General features: G+C 36.9%; 1 protein-coding gene across 1 annotated transcript in view; it reads right to left on the bottom strand.

Annotated features, from left to right (window-relative positions):
- The window catches only part of Rfx6 (regulatory factor X6), a 49,521-nt gene that overhangs the window by 8,299 nt on the left and 16,970 nt on the right, over positions 1-24,252 (bottom strand). Inside the window, exons 6-14 of the mRNA XM_048425245.3 lie at positions 23,700-23,727; positions 12,274-12,381; positions 9,156-9,233; positions 8,953-9,066; positions 6,808-6,857; positions 5,048-5,207; positions 3,462-3,606; positions 2,754-2,863; positions 1,147-1,264 (exon numbers count right to left, since the gene is read on the bottom strand). Coding sequence (XP_048281202.3) covers positions 1,147-1,264; positions 2,754-2,863; positions 3,462-3,606; positions 5,048-5,207; positions 6,808-6,857; positions 8,953-9,066; positions 9,156-9,233; positions 12,274-12,381; positions 23,700-23,727 — 911 coding nt within the window. The remainder of the gene's footprint in view (positions 1-1,146; positions 1,265-2,753; positions 2,864-3,461; positions 3,607-5,047; positions 5,208-6,807; positions 6,858-8,952; positions 9,067-9,155; positions 9,234-12,273; positions 12,382-23,699; positions 23,728-24,252) is intronic.

Here is a 24,252-nt window from a genome sequence, read left to right as displayed (position 1 = left end):
AGTCCTTTGGCCACTAATTACATCAAAGGGAAATGCGGATGAAAGTGAGACAGGCTTTATGCTTTAAGAGGGCACACACTGGAGCGTGATAAGCTTTAGCTAGGGAGAATGAGCTCTCTTCTGCTTGATTTCTGTTTACATTGTACTAAATAATTAGACATTGGCCAACGTTCTCTGAAATTTTTATCAAATAAGATGTCTTTCTAGCTTGAACCATATTTGATTTAAAAATAAAAGCCAATGAGTGATTTTCATGTGAAAGGCAGACCTGGGAACTTTAAAGCTCTTTGAACTGTTCAACCATTTTCCTAACAAAAGTCTTTCCCTTATACTAAAGTCAGACCAGGGCTGTGCATTTTAAGAAATTTGAAATAGAAGAAAAAATATTTGAAATGATAGACTATATTGTTTTTGACCTGGCAACACATTATTTGACTTCAATTCTTTTGAACCCTAGATGAAACTTTAGTTAACTCAAATCTGTTTTGTAATATGAAAAGTTCTTAAAACCCAATTCACTGTCTATATATTTAGTATTATAACTGAAAATTAGTGAGCTCAGAAAGTTTAGGGAAAAGAAGACACCAACATTTTAAAAGAGCTAACAACCCGATTTATATTGTGGGTTTAAAGATCAGGCAAGACAGTTCAAAACTTAGGAACCTGTGCCTTCTAAGTTACACATTGGTTCTTCAAGTGCAGCTGTGTGGACCCTGGGGAAAGATGCAAGAGACAGCTTTATTATACAGTGAGTAGAGTCTCTGGGGAAGTGGGTCACAGTTATTGCTTTTATTTGTTTTTTTAATAAAGAAATCTATGCAAGCACTTCTACATATGGCTTACATAGGGATAAGTGTTTTTATTTAGATCATGTAACCTAATACCTATACATTATGAAAAGAATATTCCTCAGACTGGCTTAAGGAATGCTAAGGAAATCCTCAAGGAAAGAAACAGCGTTAGGATTTGACACTGCAGAGAATCTGATTCTAGAACAGCAGCTCATAACTACCATTCTCTACGTGGTTGATATTCAGATCTGTTTTGAGAAGGAAAAAAGAATCAGTAAGAAGGCACTGAAAATGGGTCAGCTGAAGAATGAGTGACATGATCCAGAAACCAATCATTTTAAAGCATACTGAGTACCAAAACTCGACGCGTTGTTCAAGGTGAGGCTGTGCATTACACGGGCACCAAAAAAGCTCCACTTTAGCAGGAAGTCTTGAGCCCGCTTCTTCAGAGATCTTCCGTTTGGTTTGCTTGTCTAAAAGTAAAAGAGCAAAACGAAGCTCTGAAATCTGCTCTCACTGCACGTGAGTCCTGTTCAGATGAACAGCAGCTGAACTGCCCGACAAGCAGATAGTGTGACTCTATACTTGTTTAAACAAGCAAAATGATTTGTCCAGCAAGTTTTAACTTCAGCCTGTGGATGTTTTTTTGTTTTGGTTTTATTTTTGCTTTTGCTTTTGTTTTGTTTTGTTATTTTGTTTTGTAATTTTAAAGGCACACTATTCGTTATAGCTTGGTTTCCTATCAGAATTGGATCGTAAAATGAAATAATTTGCAGTGTATTTTTATCTTCAATTGTTTTTGATAAAACTTTAAGAAGGACAGAAGGCAGGTATGAAGCGAGGGTTTCACTTTCCTGTAAATGATTAACAGACTTCTCTGGTAGTGAACGAGAGTCTGTTTTCCTTCCCGAACAAAAAGTCCCCAGACTATAACCAGTTTCCTTGATATGGAGTGGCTCGCACCAGCTAGTGAGGGACATATTTGTTCTCAATGCCTTTCTTCATGATGGATGACTTGAAGGTTAACTGAAAGAGTTGAAGAAACCAAATAGAAAATGTAAAATTGTGACCTTTCGGAATCAGAATTTTAGTGTATAAAATCACAGTTCCAGTAAGTATAAAGAAAATTTGCTTCTTTAGAAAGATGCAAATCTTTCCATTTCTAAGTTTATCTTTAATTAATGCTGTTGTTCAGGCATAACTGTATAAACTGATGATACAGGAAAAAAAAATAGTATCCCGTATCCTGTGATTAAGAAAGAATCAGAACTGACTTCGTGTTCAGTGCTTTCAAAAGTGGTTGTATTCCTAATGTTAATATTTGGGTCATTCAGTTTTATAGGATATCAAAAACTTTACAAAAAATATTAATATTTTAAGATCAGCAAGCAAGTTCTAAAATCTCATTATGGCATTGTTGAACAAAGTGTATTTTAGTGGATGTTTCTCCTCATCTCTTCCCCTCAGCTACTACACTCAAACTCCCCATAATCCCACCCTAGTCTTACCTCTCTCATCTGCCCTGTGTCTTTTCTCGCACCTCCTCAGTTCTCATCACCTGTTTTTACCCTTCTCGCCTTTACCCACACTTACATGTAATGCGTATGCACTTTGAGACTCCATCTCAGGCTCATGTGTGAGGAAAAACACATGGTTTTGTCTTTTGGGGCTTGGATCACCTCACTTAATACTATGTTTCCCAGACCCAGCCATTTTTTCAGAAAATTTCATCTTTCCTAAAAGGTGAAAAATTCCACTGCATATATGCACCACATTTTTCGCTATTCATTTATCTGTTGATTGCCATCTAGGCTGGCCCCAGTTTCTTGTTATCATAAATAAACAAATTACGGTTTAGAAATACACAGTATGGACCTTTTCCACACCAGTCCCCCCCCAAAAAATACAGCCAGTTTAGGATTTTTTTCTTAAAAATACTTCCTGATTTTTTCATAAAATTACCTTAATAACTCTCTGCTCTACTACAGTATCCAACCACTCAATAAATGCCTCGACTGTAGCGTTCTTCTTAAGGAGATCCTTCAGTTCGTGGAACACAGTGATAGAGTCATCTACCATGTCAAAAGGAAGAGAAGGGGGAACAGTAGGAGAATACACAATAGTTGGGAAGAGGAAGGGAATAAGTGGGAGTGGGAGAAAGAAGAAGGGTAATTAAGGATAAATATGATCAAAATACATTATACGAATAAAGGAAAATCTCATAACAAAACTTGCCATTATGAATGATTAGCATTGTGGTAAATAAAAATTAAAATATACCACAACTACTTTGAACCCAAGACAAAACTTTGAGTTATAAATCATTAGAAATGTTGTGGCATAAAGAGAGATGAATCATTCTCTTCAGTATTTTCCACAGTAAGTATAACTTTTCAATGAGCACAGGTTTTTGGTTTTAATTAAAATATTTTCATACGACTCTCTCCAACAGATGTCATTTTGCTGTCAGGGACATTTGGTATCTCCTAGAGACATTTTTGGTTGCCACAACTGGAGGGAATGTGCTGTTCATGGCACCCAGTGCACAGATGCCAATGATGCTGATAAATGCCCTACAATGAATGGCACAGCCTCCCTGTTCCCAGTTATCTACCAAAGGGCTGATAGTATCAAAATTAGGAGACTCTGTTGTTAGCTAAACAGACTCACGTTCACTGTAGATGTCAGACTCCGTGTCTGTACTGCTGGGTATGGTGAGAAGCGCCTGAGAGCCGATGCTGTTTAAGTCAACCTTTTCAATATCTGATACCATGGAATTCACCACATGCTGGTCAAAGAGAGCTGGTCTGGCAATCTGCACATGGACAGAAAAAGACACTAAAGTGTATTAATTATAGTCTATTGGAGAAAGTCTTTAGTTTTGATAAAAATAGCTTCTTGAAGGAAGACAATCATGAATAACTTTGGAGCTTATTTGTGTATAAATACATGTTTGTATGTATTTGTATGCATGTGTCTCTGTGGAGGCCAGACGTCTACATTGGGTGTCTTCCTTAGTTTCTCTCCATACAATTTTTTGAGACAAAAACTCTCATTGAGCCCAGAATTTACCAATTCAAGTACACTGACTGGTCTGAAAGCCCCAGGGACCCTCGTTGCTCTGTCTTCTATGCACTGGTTTTATGGGTATAAGCTGCTGCCATGCCTGACTTTTGTGTGAGTGCTGGTTCTCATGTTTGTACGGCAAATACTTAATGACAAAAATTATCTCCTCTACTCAAACCTTTTCTTCATTTTAAAATGAAAAGCAATAACTGAAGCTCATGGTCATCTTTGAAATAGATTTAAAATTTTGTTTGAGATTTAGAAGATGGAAATACTGCTTTTGATCTATCATCATAAAGCTAGGATGATTCAAATGATGATTATTTTAAAAATAACATTTTAATGTTACTTTTCTTATCTGGACCTATCTAGTTTGTTTGTTTGTTTTTATTTCAGGACACTGAAAACCTTTATAAAGCCAACAATTAAGTGACAGTGACAAATGTATGTGATTTTCTTACTTATGAATTAGTTGGCTTCTCCATATATGACAGTGACTGTCGGTATCAATTTAGAGTGAAGAGGGCTCAGAGGTTTAATAACATTAAATATTTCACAGCCAGGCTGGAGGCTGTAGAGATGGCTCAGAGGGTAAGAGCACGTACTGTTCTTCAAGAGGGTTCAGATTGATTCCCAGTACCTATGTCAGCCAGTTCGCCACTACCTGTAACTCTAACTCCGGGATATCCAATGCCTCTGGCCTCTTCAGACACCTGTGATCCTGTGCACATACACAGACACACTCATACTCACTTTAAAAGATAAATGTAAAAAAGGAACCACACAGCCTCACTCCCCACAACTTTAACTTGTACCAGTTTATATCTTGCTTTTGAGACTGCAGTAACATTATTTTTATTTTCAAATAAATTAGAATCACAGAAGCATTGCAAAACCAGAGTAGAAAATTTCAGAATGCCCTCCATCCAACTTCTTATCATACTACACATATCATATCACATGGGCATTGTCTATTTCCAAGAGCAGGCAGGATATTAATGCTTACGCTACACAGTTAGTTAAAATACAGCTACACAGATATAATTCTGTATCTCTTGGGTCTAGTATTTGCCCTAGTTTTTACATTACATCTTAATGTTGCAAGCTTAGTTTCCTTCAAATTGTGAAAGATCCTTAATTGGAAGAGTCCCTTTGATTTGGGTGACTCGTATTCTCAGCGGACCCCATACCTGAGCAAGATGCAAGAAAGATGTCTGTCGCTTCAGAGAAGATACAAATCTTCGCACGATGGGAATTTTCTTGTCAGTTAGGGCTTCTGGCAAGTTCTCCAAGGATGAAACAACCCACTGTTCCCAATTTTTAGCAAAATTTCTTATGTCTGCTAGCAAGCTAAAAACAAAACTCTGGGTTAGGTTCTACACGGTTCAAAAAAGTGTATTGAATATCTACATTTCTATGGATGGATCCTGTTGGTTAGGACTTCCAAAATCATAAATTCAGAGACAACAGACTTAGCCTAGAGCTGCTAACATATGATTGTAATTCAAAATGCTCAATTCCCTGTAACTCCAGTTCCCTCACCTATTAAATGGGACAAAGAATAGTAGCTGGCTATGAAACTGTTTTAACTCATGGAAAATGCCCTTGTTTGATCCTAGCACAAAATCAATAGGTACCTTATTATTATTAACTCATAACTCATTTTCTGTGAAATAGATTTCTTGGAAATTATGTCAGATTTTTATTTCGTATTTTGACTTCTTAGATGATAAATATATTGACATTATAACATTTTATGTTTTAAATCAGTTTTATAATATATTCTTATCATCCAAATCTAATTTTATTTAACAGATGACTCTATACATAGTACAGAGTCAACTTAAAACTGCAAATTGTGGAAGCATGTATGTAAGAACATATAAATGTGTAAAACTCTAAAATCGTCATATTTGTTTCACAGAAGCAGTCTAAGTAGAGCTGATGTGGTTTGTACGTGGGAAGCAGTGATAAAACGTAATGTAAGGGAAAGACTAAGCAAACTGTGGGGTTAAACTCTGGGGTTTAGCTGCCTCTGGGACATTAAGTGAACTCTCTCCACTTCCAGCTTCCCCATTTGGTAATTTTGGATTATAATATCAACTCTTGAATAGTATTTAAGCATTTACTTATCGGTCAATGACAATGAGTCTACTAAATGAATTGCAGTGTTCTCTGGGTGAAGGGAAAGTATGTCCTCTCTTAAGAGAAAAGTGCCCAGCTGTACGCACTGATGTGGAAATGTTCTTGGAGGAACTGCTACAATGGTAATATTGAGCTTTCAGTTTTTCAATTGTACATAGCCAAAGGTATTTTTAAAAAATATGATTTAATAAAGTTCAGCTGTTTCTACTGTTAGAAGTAGTCACCTAACTAGCTGCTTGTCATTAAGCATAGCCGTTGGGCCATAATACAAATCGTCATGCATAACTAACTCGTGCAGATTATATGCCTAAAGTGTGCCAGAGATAACTAAAAGAAACTATTGATCAGACCAATGCCAACTAGTATATACAGAAAGAAAGCATTTTGATGAAAATATGTCAAAAATAAATATTTTTGTCAAGCTGTATGCATTGAGTATGCATCAAGGCACAAATTAGTTTGTGTTATCTGTTTAAAAATAAATTATTTTATAGTCTGTTTTCAAGGGAAAATTTTGTTTGTTTCCCCCAAAGTTATGTCTTCACCCTGGAAAAGGCTGTGTGAAAAATCTCTCCATGTATATTAAATACAGCATTTAAGATCTTAGTTCTGAAAGATGGTTGTAATTTCATTATGCTATTTTCCAATTTTTAGAATAAATTAAACTTAATCATAAAAGTACAATAATTTAAGATTTTTTCTTAATTCTTGGAATTCCAAGCCATTCTTTTTTTCATTATCGTTGTGTATGACATGAAGTTGTCATTCTTCTGAGGACCTGTCAGGTTTTATTAGCTTGACATACCTTTCAGGCATTTCTTGCATCGTTGCAGGAATGAGGACATCTGTAAGAACCTTAACAAAAGCAAAACAGAGTTAACATAAACCTTATTTACATTAACAAATTGTAATCAGAGTTTAGGCAAAACTGAGACTGAGCCTGGGCCTCTAGGATGAGAGGGCTTCATTCCCAGCACCATAAATGATTATTTCTGAGGCCAGATGCATTATGTATCAATTACTTTTACTTGTCACTTTCCTAGAGAATGGCATGTTTCCTTTCTGAAGGTTAGATATTCTCCCACAAGAGTGGGTATGTGTGATGTGTCTGCAGACATAGGAGAGGGTCAATCAACAGCCCTAGTAAGAATTATCCATGGATTGGCTTTGTTAATCGCTCACTGTTTTGCAGATTAGAAGCTGGATGCTCTCTTTAAGCAGGAAAAGACCTCATAGATCTCAATTTACACTGTTTTGTTTACTGGGCTGTCTGTGCCTTCCTGACCCTATCACAAGGAAGAAAACTAAATGTTCTTATTGATAACTAAACCAGAAATTTTTGTGTTGGGCTAAAATTTTAAAAATGATTCTCTCTCTCTCTCTCTCTGTCTCTGCCTGTGTCTCTCTGTCTCTCTCTGTCTCTCTCTGTCTTTCTCTGTCTCTCTGTCTCTCTGTCTCTCTGTCTCTCTCTCTCTCTCTCTCTCTCTCTGTGTGTGTGTGTGTGTGTGTGTGTGTGTGTGTGTGTGAAATCTATTTCTCAAAAGAGCTGATCTGTCATTCCAAAAGCTTTGCTCTGACAGTGACAGCTATGTACCTGAGCCTAGGTCTCTCCCGTGTTCACTCAGAACTACTTCTCCTCTCCTACCAATTGCTTTCCCAAGTGGTAAGCATTACAGACAATCACACAGTGCAAACTGAGCCTTTTTTTGTAAATATTGGCATTTATTCTGATGGAGGAGGGTTATCTGTATATTGTTACTTTCATTGGCTAATAAAGAGACTGCCTTGGCCTTTTTGATAGGCCAGCCCTTAGGTGGGTGGAGTAGACAGAACAGAATTGTGAGAGAAAGAAAGCAGAAGTAGGCAGTCGCCATGACTCTCCTCTCCGAGACAGCTGCAGGTTAGAATCCTCCTGGTAAGCCACCACCTCGTGGTGCTACACAGATTGTTAGAAATGGGTTAGATCAATATGTAAGAGTTAGCTAATAAGAGGCTACAGAAAATGGGTCAGGCAGTGTTTAAAAGAATACAGTTTCCATGTAATTATTTCAGGGGTAAATCTAGTGGGAGGCAGGCGGTGGGAAGCGGCCCACCGCTCCTTCTACATTATTCAATAAAAAAGAAACAAAACCAAGACAGTCCTTGCTCTCCCTTGTCCATCAATGTGAACTTGAAGTGGAGGCGAGAAAACCCTGCACTTAGCTTTGCATTCTCTCATTCTACGGTTACCAAGCGGAGAAAGAAACTGTGGCCTCTCACTTCTTATCCTCAAGTCAATCTGTCAATTGTAAAGCTGCCTCTCAGTGATGTACCTGCTGTCTCCTCTAGTTTTCCAAAAAAGATTAGAATGAAAAAGTAATTCATTTGCCCAACATGTTTGAACTTTCATGCAAATGTTCTCAGATTATGTTTTCAAATAACACTTTTTGTTTTTCCATATGACAACTTAGCAAGCAAAAATGCAGGCAAGATGATTTTAAGGTGTAATATCATGTACCCTCCATTTGGGCCTTCTTACTGCTCAACTGTGGAAGATGTTCTTTCCCTTCCTACTAAATATTTGACCAGGTCAACCTGGCCATCTTCCAGGATCTCTTGAAATGATTCTAAAGAGGACTCTTATTAGATTAAGGACAGAATTGGACATTAATTTATTCAAACTAGAGATTTTCAAGGTGTTAATCCTATAAGGGTATCTAATTTGGCTTTCTCCTGAGAAAACTGATGTTGTATTATGTTAATATGAAAATCTCCCATAGAGGTAACAAAATTTAATGATTTTTCATATATTAGCTATCTTATTTTGGATTGTCCTTAGCTGTAAATAAAAACTTAAGCTGGTTTTGCTTACTGTTAAAGTTTTTAAAATAATTGTGACTATGTAACAAGCATTCAGGGTGTCATTTAAGGAAATAAAGTCTTTATGCTTAGGGCACCCCAAGGAACTTACCTTATAAAGAATTGAGTCACAGACACAGAAAATGTCAATGATAACAGGATTTTCTAGCAGGGGAAGGAGATGGTCAGGCATTCCTTGCCAAAAGTGGAGTAAGAAATGCTGGATCTAGTTGTAGAGCAAAGAGCACATTAACTTATTAAGAACAGGACGTGAATGCTTGCATAATGCCATAAAGAAGCATTCTGTCACCTCACCTCTTCAAAGTTCCCATTGATTGCGTTGTCAAGGATACACTGGCAGTGAGTTTTGTACATCATTATGAGAGTATCAACCTACGTTAAGGAAGAAAAAGTTTAACTAAAGAATATTTTAAAAGTCCATTGTTTGGTTTATTTCATACTTTGAAGTTCCTGTTTTAGACCAGGCATTTTATTCAATGCAGAGAACCTGGAATAAGGAGCAGATCCTTATTTCAAGATACTACCCAACGAAGAAAAAAGATGAGGAAATTGGTGACCTGATACCATACAACATGCTAAGATGCAATATGATACAACATGATTGTGATGAGAGCATTTTAAAAGGTAGTAGGAAGAAAACTATTGGCTGAAATATCATTTAATTTTCTGCATAAGACAAAACAATGTTTAAATTGGAAAAATGGAATGTAAGATCTCAAAATGCATCAACTTGTTGTTGAGACAAGGTCTTGCTATGCCAAGTTTAAATTCACTATATGGACCAAATTGACCTTAGACTCACAGAGATCTGCCTGCTTCCTCCTTCCAAGTGCCAGAATTAAAGATGTCTTACCACACATCTGGGCTAAAATACATCAACTCTTTGGATGTTAAGAACAGTGTGGTGTAGTGGTTTCAGGTGTTAACTCTAGAGTCACCTTAATAAAAATTCTAAATGAATTAACACTTACAAAATGAGTATATGAGTGCTATATGCCATATAATATATGAGTGTTAGCTCTTTGGATCACAGCAGCTCTTTGGATCACATCTATGGTGGTGTGGTCATTGTCTGTCCTAACATTTTGTGTTTTGCTTCTTTTTCTGGAGACAGCATAGGTCTTTATGGTATATTGCCAATGAATAATGATGTCATGAAAATTAGCAGTCTCTCTCCAAGGAATTTGCTGATCACAAAATATCTTCAACGAGATGTTTTCGACAAAGCAAATGAAACTTGTTCTACACTTTAGGCAAAACTATTATTTTTAGATAGATCACCAAGGCAAATCTTTTAAATGAGAATAAGGACAGCATGAAGAATGGAAAGAAAGTCATAATATTGTCAAAACCTCATATCTTCATATTTTTAGGAATACAAAGGGATCAGTTGAATGAGGGAAAGGAGAAAAGTGTAGGCAACTTGGGTACAGACATGATCAAAGTAAGTAATATGCATGTATTAAAATTTTATAATGCAATGAATTACTTTATTTAAATTTACATGAGTTAATAAAGGATATCTTGTTGGGATCCAAAATCTACTAGCTAAACTTCTAGTTCACATGTTGCTTTATTTATTTTTTCAAATATGCTGCTTTACACACAACTCATCATAAATTGTATATCTTAATATTTCATGTGTTTATTTAATACTTACATGCCTATGACATTAAACTTTAATTGTAGTGTACTTGTATTCTCCAGAAACATAATTGTTTTTATTTTTTGAGAATAGATATCATTTTAGACAGTACCAGAAAGAGTAAAGGTTCAGCTCAGTTGTGGACAGTAAACGTGTCGTGGAGTTGACCACCACCTTAAGTGATGCTCACACTCAATGAAAGAGCAGCCCCCAGCTGCTGGTGCTGATATCTACCGGGATTAGATTCTCGTTGAGCATTCTCTACTCTTTCTGCTTCGTTAAAATGGTGCTTCAAGCCCTTGGCTTCAGTCCCAACCTCTTTCTAGGATCTGATCGGCCACCTGTGGATCTTGGCAACTGTAAAAAGGTAAAAGGGCTAAGCTATCCTTCAGAAAAAAGAGAAAGGTGTCAGTCCCTGGACTCATAAAAGAGTCCACTGGGTATGAACTTAGAAGCCAGGGTTCTCATGATAAATCACCCTTGGTACCTGAGAAATGATCTGCCAGCATTTTAATGTAAAAGATAAGAACTCCTTGGAGGCCATCAGAGAAGCTGAAATAAACTATTGGCACACGTTCCTTGCCAAGTTTTCTTTGTCGCTTGCTTCCTTCTATGGCTTTCGCCAGGTATATTTACACAGTAAACATCTTCATAGCATGTTTGCATGCAAGCAGTCCTCTCCACAGAGTAGAGCCAATACCACTCCTCCTCCAAGAAGTGAAGGCCCACTATTTGCCACAACTCTCCCCACAAGTCAACATTGATTGGCAATTTCTCTAGTTAAAAAGTCATTGTATCTATAAATAAAATGTATGTTAACCTTAAGAAATGTGGTTGGAGGTGAGAATAGAAGGAAATGGATGTATTCAACATCTGAAGATTATCTTCACTACTTGGCCTCTTCTTACCTGGCATGGTCCATCTGGCATCCAAATATACCCTAGAGTTACTCTGCATCCACATGTATCAATAGCTTTAAAAATCAATATTCATTTTTGCTTCCTCTTTCTACAAAACACCTATTGCTAAAATGGTTCAGTTGAACATTAATGACATCTCTGTGTGTTTGCACTTCAAAATATGAATGTGTCAAAAATCACTCCCATCCTGCATCAATATAATGACTTTTACTTGAAAGAAACATATAAAGATCATTAAGCTCTGATTCAGTAATGGTACCCACTAATATATAGGCAGTGATTCTCCAACAAATGACTTTAGAAATAAAATAAGATTTATAATGAGACTTTATTAAAGAAACATTGGAAATTCTTATTGAGGAATATTTATAGAATTAACTCAATGAAGATGATTCTCCTTTTTGTCATCTTGTATAACCCTTACATTTTCTAAGCATCCCCCTCATTGCTAGGGACAGATTATGTCCTAAAGAAAGGCTCAGTGACAATTGAAATAAAATTATACTAACAAAAAAAATCCTATAAAACTTACCATTGAAAATCTGGACGCAGTAGACACAGTCTGCTTTATATCCTCAATTTTAAATTTTAAATAAAAATAATCTTTAGCCTCTGGGGATTTATTTTACCACCTTCTGATTATACACTATCAGAAAGATGGTAAATAATTAATTGTAAAGTGTTTAATCAATGTTAGTAAACATTTGTCTCTCCTATAAATCAATCAATTCTGTTTGATAATGCGGATTTCTGACTGCTTCCTGCAAGTGCCATAAGATCCCCCAGCAAAAGGAGATACGGAGCCAGCATATCAGAAAATCGATAGAGAAGTGTCTTTAATTGATACCTTGTCCTTAGAAATGCATCCTTGGTACACAAGATGTTGAGCACTGGGGAACTCTGGAAGTAGTGTTCCTGTTTTTGAGCTAAGGGAGTATTTACGAGTAAAACCGCCCTGTAATTAAGAGAGGCACAAAAAGAAGTGTCACAGTTGTGGACAAATTGGGCAATGAAACAGAAATGAACATTTCAAACTGTGTACATTTAGAAGTTTGGGTAAACTGTGTAATTGAATAAACCAGACGCATCAACCAATTTGGGCCAAATGTTAAGTAACTTTGTCATCAGAATATTTTCCCTCTCACTTGGGAGTTTTGTTTTTGAATATTTGCCATTTTTCATAAGTTTTAGAAAGTAAGGGTGAATTTTATAAGATTTACTGTTGGAGTTGCTAAAAATACTTTAGCTACAAAGTCAAGGGCTGCTGGATCCCCACTGCACATTTGCCAGTAAGATAAGGAAGATGATGGGAACTAAATCCGAGTGCTGAGTCTTAGGTGGGTTAATTACTGCTAGAACTTTAACATCTAATTCTTTTGGTTTCCAGACTTGTAATTTGAACTTCTTTACATCAATGCTCTTACACTGAATTCAGAAGTTTGTCATTCTTTCGCATCTCTGGAGGAAAGCAATTTTTAGCAAATTGCAAAAATATAGCAAATACATATTGTGTGACAAAGTGTAATGCTGACACGCTGAGACCTGTGGAAAACTCAGCCAGGAAGAGTGAATGTCTGTTTACTTTGGCCCATAGACCAGACTGGTTGTTCCTACTCTAAAACAAGCTAAACTTTTCCGAAGCGGTTACCCTTGGGAGGAAAAAAGTAGTAGTTCAAGGGTGATCTCAGCTGCATAGAGAGCCTGAGGTAACCTGGACCACCTGAAACTTTGTCTCAGAAAACAAAATTAAAACTAAAAGGGAAAAATAAAAAATTGGAGTCAAGAATAAAATTTATGAATATGGTAAAGGATAGGAAGGAAGGAATTTTGTTCTGCTTTCTAGTTTCTTCAGACTTCTGGGTTTTTCTTGTTTCCGTGTTCATCTAGGTCATATTGAATATGTTTATGAGACATATTACTGATATACATAGGCAGAGTTTCCACCCTGTCTTATTAGTACCAGGCATTATATATCCTTCTAGATTTTTCATGGTAAAACAGGAAAAATGTTCAGGAGACTCTTGAGTCTTTAAACATCAAATACTTGAAATATCACTTGTTTCAAGTGGAAAGATTTTATATAAGCTTTAAATCAATATTAGATTAACATGTAAATCAATTTTTCCTAATTGGTATAAATTTTAGCCATATCCTATATTTTCAAGTTTAACAAATATTGAATAAAAACTTAAGAATAGTCAAGAACTATTACAGAAATAACCCTCATCTGCTGATATAATTGCAAGTAGATTTCAACCCACTCCATTTAATTAGTCTTCATAATTCAAGATCTATTTCAAAGACTTTCTATGCTTTGGGTTTGCCATATATGACCATTGCCAGTGTACCCTCAAAGATGGGTACTGTACGTCAAAAAGAAAGGAATGTCAACTGTATGAAAATGAAGAATTTTGTTCTGTTTTTGTTGTTTGTGTATTTTTATTGTTTGTTTTTGAGGCAGGGTTTCTCTGTGTAACAGCCCCGATTGTCCTGAAACTCACTTTTTAGACCAGGCTGGCCTCAAACTCATAGAGATCCATCTGCCTCTGCCTCCTGAGTGCTGGGACAAAAGGCATGCAACACCATGCCTGGCAAGAATTTCATTTTTAATGAAAGGCCAAGTTGTAATTTCACTGTAAAACCTGAAACATCAAAACTTCCAAGAGAAAAAAAAAAGTAACCTAGGTAATATTCTTTCCGATGTAGGTGTAGGAAAGGCCTTTCTGCATAGGACTCTTTGTGTCCAGGAATTAAGATCTACAATTCATACATGGGACCTTATAAGGCTAAAACTCTAAACAGCTAAGGCATCAGCCAACTAAGTAAAAAGGGAGCCTACAGACTGGGTAAGGATCTTTGCCATCTATACACTTGACAGAGGATATATATGCAGAATCTATAAAGAGCTCAAAAAACAGTTAAAATCCATGAAGTGACTAAAAATTGACTATAGATTTGAACAGAGTTCACAATAGAAAAAATAAAAATAGGTAAACAGTATTTCCAAAATAAACATTAATTTTCTCCAGCAATGAAGGAAATGATAACCAAAGCAACTATGGAATTTTATCTCACCTGAGCTGGAACAGTAAAGATCAACAAAATAGCTGACAAAAATTCTGGCGAGCAGGTGGGGGAAGGGAATGCTCATTCACTCTTGGTGGGATTGCAAACTGGTTCAGCCACTATTGAAATCATCATGAAAAAAATCTCAAAAATCTAAAAATATATCTACTATATAACTGAGTCATTTCATTCTTTGGAATATGCCCAAAGGACAAGACGTCCTACTTAACAAATGCTGGCTCACTTGTGTTTATCGCTCTATTGATAAAAGCTAAGAAGTGGAAATAACCTAAATGTTCTATGACTGCTGAATTTATGATGAAAATGTGGCAAATCTACACTGTGGAATGTTATTCAGCTACAAAGACAATCTAAAATCACAACCTTTTCAGGTAAATGGTGGGACAAGAGAGTATCATAATATATTAACCCAGACCCAGAGAGACAGATACTCACATGTTCTCTCTTATGCATAGTTCATAGCTCAGAATGTTTAGATGTGAGTATGTGACCTAGAGTAAACACAGAAACTAGGAAAGTAAAGAAGGACCAAGTAGGGGGAGATGGGAGAAGATACTCTAGAGACAGGACTAGCAGAATCAAGTCTATGAAAGGAGAAATGAAAAAATCAGGGCAGAAGCTTTTAACTGAGGAGGGCAGTAAGAATGAGAGGGGGAGCAGGGGAAGGTAAATAATACTAAGAAAGTTTGGAAAAGCCATAGGAATCATTTTATGATGACCTAAAAATTCATATAATGTATATAAGTTATGTATGTATGTATATATACATACATATATACATACATATAGCATATATGTAGTTTGAATGAAGTTATCTCACTTGGGGTGACAAAGACACCCCCAAAAGTCATACACTAGTTAACAAAACTCTCAGTGCCAGGTTTGAAAAATCTTTCAAGTTGTTGGTCAGGGGCTATAAATGAGATTCCCCTGAAACCAGTATAGGCTATCAATGTTGCCCTAAGCTTCCTCCCATAACTTGCAAGTTAGGCCTGTATTGCTGAAGACACCACACACTTCATATGCAAGACTTAGGGGAATGGAATGGGAATTACCCTTGAAGATTCCTTCCTGAGAACTAATCTCATAGTACTGGGAGGTGCTATACAAGCTGCCAAGGGAGGAAAACAAGTCCTACCCACCTGTGGACCTATGAACCACAGTAATGACCATTGTGGGCAAGATACCCTTGATGGTGCAATAGTGGTACTCTTATCCTAGGAGCAATCAACATCTGCCTAATTAAACTTAGGACCTTTCATTAGAAGGAATTCATACCTAGTGCTGGAAGTCTAGCCAACTACCCCTGGCTGATGATGCCATGGAGCTTAGAGAAGAGCCACTATAACATCTTCCCAAATTTGCGTAATTTTGAACTGCATTCTAAGTACTACAGTTATTTTTATAACCACAGGTAAGTGTAGCTTTCCCCCTCATCAAAGAAACTTCCTTTCGCAGTAGATGGAGATTGTGACAGGAAGACAAAACTGGCCAAAATTTAGAGAAAACTGACTGTGAAGTGCCCAGTCCCAATTGATAAAACATAACTCCTGTACTTAAGCCTTGGGGAACTTCTGGGAAAGGGAGCCAGACAGGTTTTAAGAGCCAGAGAACAAAGACATCTGTTGCGATGTCTTGTGTCTTCTACATGCAATAGGAAAGCTGAACTATGAAATCAAAGATTATGGTTGTATGAAAAAGATCTGTACATTGACATCACCAGGTGATATGTCAGTGTGGACAGGGAAATTCTCACAAGGTTCTCTCAAAACAGAGCTATAGATAATAAATGTCTTATGTGAGTGGGAGAATCAGTCTTTCTCTGGGATAAACCTTCTAATGAGTTATCCAAATGGTCAACCCTAAAGGAATATTAATATGAGCAACGCAACACTAAATAGACTCAGCCGGTTGTACTTATGTACTTACAAGCATGTGTGCGTGCAACAATAATAAAGAAAATGGGGGAGAAAGGGAAGAAATAAGAGAAGGGGTGGAGAGATGGGTGGGTAGATCTGGGAGAATTCAGTGGGATCAGTGAGGTAGTGAATATGATTGAAATACACTTTATGAATTTCTCACGGGTTTAATAAAGTATTGTTTAAAAAACTAGAAGAAAGTAAGGCATTCTCAGAGACATGGGAAGAAAAATAGTTATCAGTAGAAACATTTGAACTACTATAACTTTTGTTTGTTACCTCCACATTTTGTTTTCTATATAATTTCATAAACTAACTATTGATTTATATTTTGGGGCACATATGTATAAAATGTAATATGGAACTGGAAATGTAATATGGCATAACTGGAAAGGATGAAGATGGAGGTCGTAGCAGTCATTTTTATGCGTCACTGAGATTGAGCTGGTATAAATTCAGTCTGGAGTGTTATACCTTTAGGATATTAAATATGATACAAGTGATAACTACTAAGTGTCAAAGAATATACACAAAAGAAACTAAGAAGGAAATTTTACTCTAAAAATTAACTAAACACAAAAAGGATATAGTAAATTGAAGTGCAAGTACGTGCTAGAATCTGAAATTCCCACTCCTATATATGAGCATCTGGAAATGTTCTTATCAATATTGCTTTCCATGCTTAAAATAACTCATTAAATATATGATGAATAAATGTATTTTGGTATTTCCCTATAGTGGAGTTCTTTATAATAGTACAAAATACAGGAACTGGATCTTTATATTTATCATTTGTAAACAACAAAAATTTGATAACTAAATAAACACAAATTCACAGTACAAATTTGAAATGTATAGAAAGTAAAACTGAACAAAACATAAGCAACAGATATGGATAGGAATGTTTTCATCAGTCATAAAGCTGAGACAGAAATATAGGATTGTATCCTAGAGATCACTAACTTTTACTTAGTAGAGAAGAAAGAGGAGGAACACTGTACAAAGAACTTCTCTCTTTTAATCAGTGCAGTAGGTCATGCACACATATCTCTGTGTATTGGGGTGTTATAAATGGAAATTTCCTAGCAAATTTGCTTAGCATGCTAGAAAACATTACAGAGCAGAGTATACACTTTTATCTTAATAGTTTAAAGTTTTCGTATGGGTAATACCTTTGTGTAATTGTAGCTAGCGATATAGGCAGATGATGTGCAAGAAATAAAACAGCCCAAAGGAAGACTTTTAAAAATACATTTCTTTGGGTATGCTAGAAATTGTGGACAAATATGGCAAAAGTTATAAATGATACTATGCTCTTCGGAGTGTGTGACACAAAAGCAGGAAGGACTGGCTATCTTTTCGTGTTCTCATTGCTATGCTGCTGCTCCCAGAGATGCCAGGTTATATGCTACAGACTGGCCATAGAACTAGTCTGCTTTGTTTCTTTGGGTTTCTCTTTTCTTGCGTTTTGTTTGATTTTCTTCTTGCTCAGGTGGTGACTTCAATATTTGTGGGTAAGCTATTAATCCTATTTCTAGGAACAAAAAAGAAGGACCCTACAGAAAAGAGACAAATGTGATTATAAGGTAAAAGTGTCTGACTTGTGAGGAGCACAAAGAGAGGGGCTAAGTGGCCCAGGGTGCCTACGTGATGACAAAGGAGGACGTGATAACAGTCTGCAAATATTTGAAAAGCATATCCCAAGGAGGGAGCGCTTGAGACTGGTCTTGATACAACATTGCTCAACTGCCCATGAACAGTTAGTCTGAAGGAGAAACAAGCTGTCTATTACAGAATTTTCTTCACTTTATAAAAATAGAGATAAATAATTTATGAGAAAGAGATTATTCTCTAAGGAATGGTGGAAACTTTGATATTTCTAGATGTCTGAGACAAAATTTACCCCAAATCAGAAAAGCCACAGGGAAAGGAACCCACACTACTATCACAGCTTGATCTTTTACTCATTGGAGAAAGGGCAGAATTTTTAACAAATGGTGCTGGGAAAACTAATTATCTACATCTTGAAGAATGAAGCACTCCTATCTCTCTCATCCTGCTAGAGAAAAAAGCCAGAAAAGAAAGAAGAAGTTTCTAAGTAGGAATCTGGTTGTTTGTGAAATAAGGCTAATGGCTAATAAATGGGACCATAAGAAATTCAAAAGGCTCCAAACAGCAAAACAATCAGTTAAATGAGTCAGAGACAACCTGTAGAAAGAGCAAAATCCTTTCCAGGTATACATGTGACAGAAAAAATAGTATCTGCAATATACAAGGAACTTTCATAACTAAGCAAGAAAATAACTCAATTGAGATATAGAATAAGAAAATGAGTGATTCCCAAAGAAGAAACATGAACTTGACAGCCGAGATGACTTGGTGGGCAAAGGGGCTTGCTGTGCAGGTGTGAGGGGTTGAAACCTCATGAGTCACCTGCAGTCCCAGAGAGGTAGCATGTGTCTGTAATCTGACACGCCTGAGGCAAGAAGAGAGCTGGAGAAAGGCTGATCCCTGATCCACTCTGGCTAGGTGACCTCTTAGACACAGCAGCAAAGAGTAATGACACCCCGTCCCAAAGTGGAAGGGAGAACTGACACCCACTGTTTCCTCTGACCTCCATAAGCACACTGTGGCATGTGTGTGTCCTCGCTCTCACACACAATTCCACACACACAGCACATGAACACGCTGACACACTGAGATTCCATCTCAACCAGTCACCATGTTTGGCCTCAAGAAAACAAATGTCAACAAATGCTGGTGAGGGGGTTGGGAAGGGAAAGCTTATTTACTGGTAATGGATGATGTGGAGACTGGGCAGCCTCTGTCAGTATGGAAATTTCTCAAAACAAACTAAATATAGATCTGCCCTAAGGCTCAGCAGTACCACTCCTACGTATCTGCTCAAAGGGTCCTGTACCTTATGACAGAAATAAGAACATCCAAGATACTCTAGTTATAGCAGGAAGAAAATGAAAATCATTGTAGATATATACCAACTAGAATGGATGATATATATACATATATATATTCTACTATATAATATATATAGTAGAATTTTATCCAGTTGTGCATAAAGAAAAGTGAAATTTGTGGTATCAAAATGGAACTAGAAAACATATTAAGTTAGGTAACCTGAGCTCAGACACACAAAGATCACATGTTTTCTCTCATACGTCAATGCTAGTTTGTAAATTTTATAAATGTGTATTTGTATGTAAAGAAAAAAGAGAGCATTACAGTTCTGGGAGAGAAGAGGTTTTAGGGAGGTTGTATAGGAGAAGCACAGGGGCTATGAAAACAGTAGTGGGAATACTGGGCGGGACAGGCTGGAAGTGAGGAAATAGGGCAGGGACAAGTGAAAGAATGGGGCAAGAAGAGGGTCAATCAAAGCTAAGTATGTATTTTAAAACCATAAAGCAATCTGTTACTTTATGAGTTAAACAGAAGCTAAAGTTTTAAGAAAGAGTTTGACCAGAGATATTTTGCATGGGTAGATACAACTACTCTCAGGAACAATAGGATTATTCAATTAATATATCAGTGCCTGGAGTAGATAACCAATGAGCTGTTCATTCATGACACTCTTGAACTCTCAGTGAGTGTGATTACTTATGTAAGATCTGTACAATATTGGGCCCATCTGTATTCATCAAGGAGTGGAGATGGACTCAAAAAGCCTGTCCTTACTGGAGTATTTGTAGGAAGCATATAGTTGGTGGTATGTAAGGGTGGTATCACAAGACTCCGCATTTTTCTAAGACTATAACTATAGGTAATTAGTGGTTTCTAGGAATAGAGGAGATATCTCCTTCCGTGGTAAGCCACTAATCAGGTCAGCACCTGTAAATAATCCTCATCCAAGCTTCTTCAATCAGCTCAAACTAAATTCACTGAGTCACCAAAAGGCAAAAACAAAAAACTATGAAAGTGTAAGTAGAGCTCGACGGGAAGGTGAAGGGGATCATTGTGTGTGGTAAGGAGATGAGAGAGTAAATAAAAGTCATTTAATTCATGCCATTGAGTAGGAATTCCTATTTGTACAAAAGAGAAACTTAAACTACAAGAAAAATGATAGCACATATTATAAAAAGCACTAGAGACAATATTACTCCAGAAAAAAAAAGCACAGGAAGTCAAACACCAATAAAACTGGTATCTTGTGGAAACCAACTTGGCCAAAAACCTTTGACCTAATCCATGCTGCGTGCAAAATATGCTAGGGAAACGGTGGCACAGAATTTATGGGAGTAGTTAACCAACATCTGATTTAACTTAAGGCCTGCTTCACCAGAAGGAATGTATGCCTGGCATTATTTTGGTAACCAAGAACCAGAGACTAGATGGTCCAAAGGCCTAGGGTATAACCAAACACTACTGATCTTTATAAGAAAGATCCATAAAATGACTCCTCATGGTTTTCTGTAGCTCAGTGCCTTGTCCAGTCACCACCAGAAAGCTTGCTTAAGCAACACATGGGAACAGATACAGAGACCCACAACCAAACATTATAGGGAGAGCAAAAGTCTAAATGGGAGGCCCCTGCCAAACCCCTTGCCTTGGAGCTTAGAGAATCCCATCCAAGAATATGTGGAACGATTATAAAAGCCAGAGGGGGCAGAGGACATCAGCAGAATCAACTAAGCAAGGTGCATATGGGCTCACAGGGACTGACGTGACGAACACAGTGCATACATGGGTATAAACCAGGTCCTCTATATAATATAGGTATCAGCTTAGTATTTTTTATGGGACTCTTGACTGTGAGAACAAGTGGGTCTCTGACTCTTGTGCTCCCCCTTGGAACTTTTTTCCTCCTGTTAGGATGCTGTATCCGACTTTGATATGGTATTTTTTGTTACATATTATATCTTATTTTACCATGTTGGTGGTTATCTCTTAGAAGACTGTTCTTTTCTAATTAGAGATAGAAAGAGAGTGGATTCGGAGGTGCGGGAAGAAGGGAGGAACTGTGAGGAGTGGGGGGAAGAAAAATTATAATCAGCATATATTATATAAGAAAAGAATCTATTTCCTTTTCTTTCTCTTATGTTTTATTAAATTTATATTTTAAAACAATCTTTTCTCATGTTACATATCAATCCCAGTTCCTACTCCATCCCCTCTTTTCACTCCCTCCACCTTCCCCCTACCCTAGGCCCCCCTCCACTCCTCAAACTTCTTTCTTCCTCTGTTGTGGCCCGAAAGAGAGACACCACCTAAGAGAAGCTGCCTCAGCTTGCTGTTATAGAGTGTGCATTCTCCCTCTGAATTTGCCTTTCCTCTTTCCAGTTTGAAGGGGAAATGTGCACCTTCATTCTCAAGTCTTAGTCGGGATGGTGAGTATATGGGATTTTATTATTTATTCTTCATAGCTTTGCCAAACTTTAAATATTCCAAAAATATAAAAGCAAACAAAATTTGGCCACAGTAGAAGCTAACCAACAATTAAAACAAAACAAAACAAAGAGGGAGGGAAGTAAGCACAGTTACTTTGTGATCTTATGAATTTTGATTGTCTTAAAATGTTAATTCATAAACACAGGTCTTAAATTCTGCATGAATATCCACATACTCCCTTGTCCCCTAGAGATTGTAGCACCATGAATATGTGTATTAATTGTTTTGACCATGGGTTTAAAATGCAGAGCCCTCTTCTGATTATTTTAAAGCCCATGCATCTCTCAGACCTACTTGCTTTGGCTGTAAATCAACAGTATTGGCAGCTACTGAAGCTATCTCAGCATTATTAATGTTCAAATAACCTGAACTATACATAGATTTGCACCGATTGTTTCTTGCCCTTAGCAAACAGCAATTGTTGATTACCTTAAGCACAAAATAACTTTAAAATTTCAATTTTGTTGAGCAAATATCATTTAGAAATTGCTTTAGGTGGGTGCGGGTGCAGCTTAGGAACTGTCTGACAGATGCGAAGCTTCGAACTTGGTCTTCTACCTACAACAAATTACTTAGTTCTGAGCCTTTAAAAAGCTCTTTTGTGTGTTGATTTTAAACATCTTTTCAAAGATGCTTTACTATTGTCCGTATGATGTGCCTGTAGAAAACACACAGTCCATGTGATGTGCCTAGAATAGTTTATTAGAACCTTTATTACTACATCCGCATTAGTAATGTAATCACCATAGGAGGAAAAGGTAGGTCTGGGAAACAGTTTCCTTTTCCTCTGTGGGCTAAGATGTGCTGTACATGTGTCAGATCGCTGGATAGATCAGTTCTGCTACCTCATCGGACTGGAAGAACACCTGAGCAAAATCGTTTAAAACCCTTAGTGAAATCACTTAAAATCCCTATTGGCCTAGTCTTTAATGAACCAAAGTATATTTCTAAGTCAATATTTTTTTGCAGTTTTGCAATTGTTTATTTAATAAAAAGCTATTATTTCCTTGATAAAATAGCAATCTGTAGTTTATTATGTAATTAACCATTAACTCTTTTAAAAGTACTGCAAAGAAACAGGTCATTTCAGAAGGTTGAGGGCTTTTATTATTTTTTTAAAATAATGTGCTTGCGTTATTTCACCAAACTAATGGAGTTACGCTTTACCTTTAGTTAGGATTTACCGCACAACACACTGTCCTGTGCATTTAGTTCTGTGGCCCCTTGTTTTAATGATTAGTTAAAATGAAGATAATGAAGGTCTTATCTTGTGCCTAATTAGCCATGCAGTCCCTAATGGTAGCCTAACTCATTTAGATAAAGTCAGTTTGCTGATCTGTTCTTTAAGGAGAGGTTGGAGAGGAAGCCAAGGGGAAAAGATTACTTCCAGTGTGAGTGTTGAGTGCATGCATATGTGGGTGTGAGACAGTACATGCGTGAGAGTGTGCATGTATGTGTATGCATTTGTGCATGTGTGTGTGTGTGTGTGTGTGTGTGTACAGTGTAGCAGAACATACCACAGTACAGTGCAGCACTGTGGCTTCTTGACGACAGTTAATACCAATTCTTTCTGTATTCTCTACTAGAGCTCTTCCAATTGCTGAAGTCGAAGTTCTTAGGTCACTGCTGGTCTACTTCTCAATTTTCTAAGTATGTGGAATTAGATCACCAAAAATAATCTCTTCCAAGTTAACTGGAAGGTGTTAAGCAGGTCTGTGCAAACATTTTCACCCAAAGTTTGACTTAACTGGATTTGGAGTCCCCGGTTTGTAGAGCTCCCAATGAATAACGTGTACTTGTATATTTAAAGAACAAAACCCTCTGAACTAAAAACACACATGAGAAAAGAGATAAAAAGCATTCTTACCTCATTCTTCAGTTTGCTCCCAGAAAACCTTAAAAATCATATGTTTTCCGTTAGTTTGAAAGAAATTATAATCATAGCATCCAAGAAAACAAAGAGGACATGAAAGTAGTCTGTTCATAACATCATTACTGCTCAAACGTCTAAGAGAAAGTGCTTTGTGGAGGAAATTAAAATAAAGGGTATCTCAGGAAGTCAGGTAAGATTTGAGGTAAAGAAAGATACTTTATACTAAAAGATTGTGTGTGTCCTAGCCTGTATTTAAATTTTATTGTGGGTATTCACTAGAAATCTGCTACCGAAAAACCCAAATTAATCTTAGCATAACTCAAGTGATGTCTTTTTCCCTAAGATGAATTCTTCTTTTAAGAGCTACAAGTAATTCTCAGTAACCACACCATGAGGAAACCCAGGAGCCGTTTTAATTCATCTGTTCCAGCATTCTTCTAAGCTTTGTGTACCCAAAGGTCTTACTGACTATAACCTCACATATCAATATCCTGCTCAATAGCAGCTTAAAACAGTGGGCTCTTTAGTGTAACATGAATTTTTGTCA

The sequence above is a fragment of the Myodes glareolus genome, chromosome 1, assembly GCF_982192425.1.
Source record: "Myodes glareolus chromosome 1, mMyoGla1.1, whole genome shotgun sequence".
Taxonomy (NCBI): domain Eukaryota; kingdom Metazoa; phylum Chordata; class Mammalia; order Rodentia; family Cricetidae; genus Myodes; species Myodes glareolus.
This window is presented reverse-complemented; position numbering and strand designations above follow the sequence as displayed.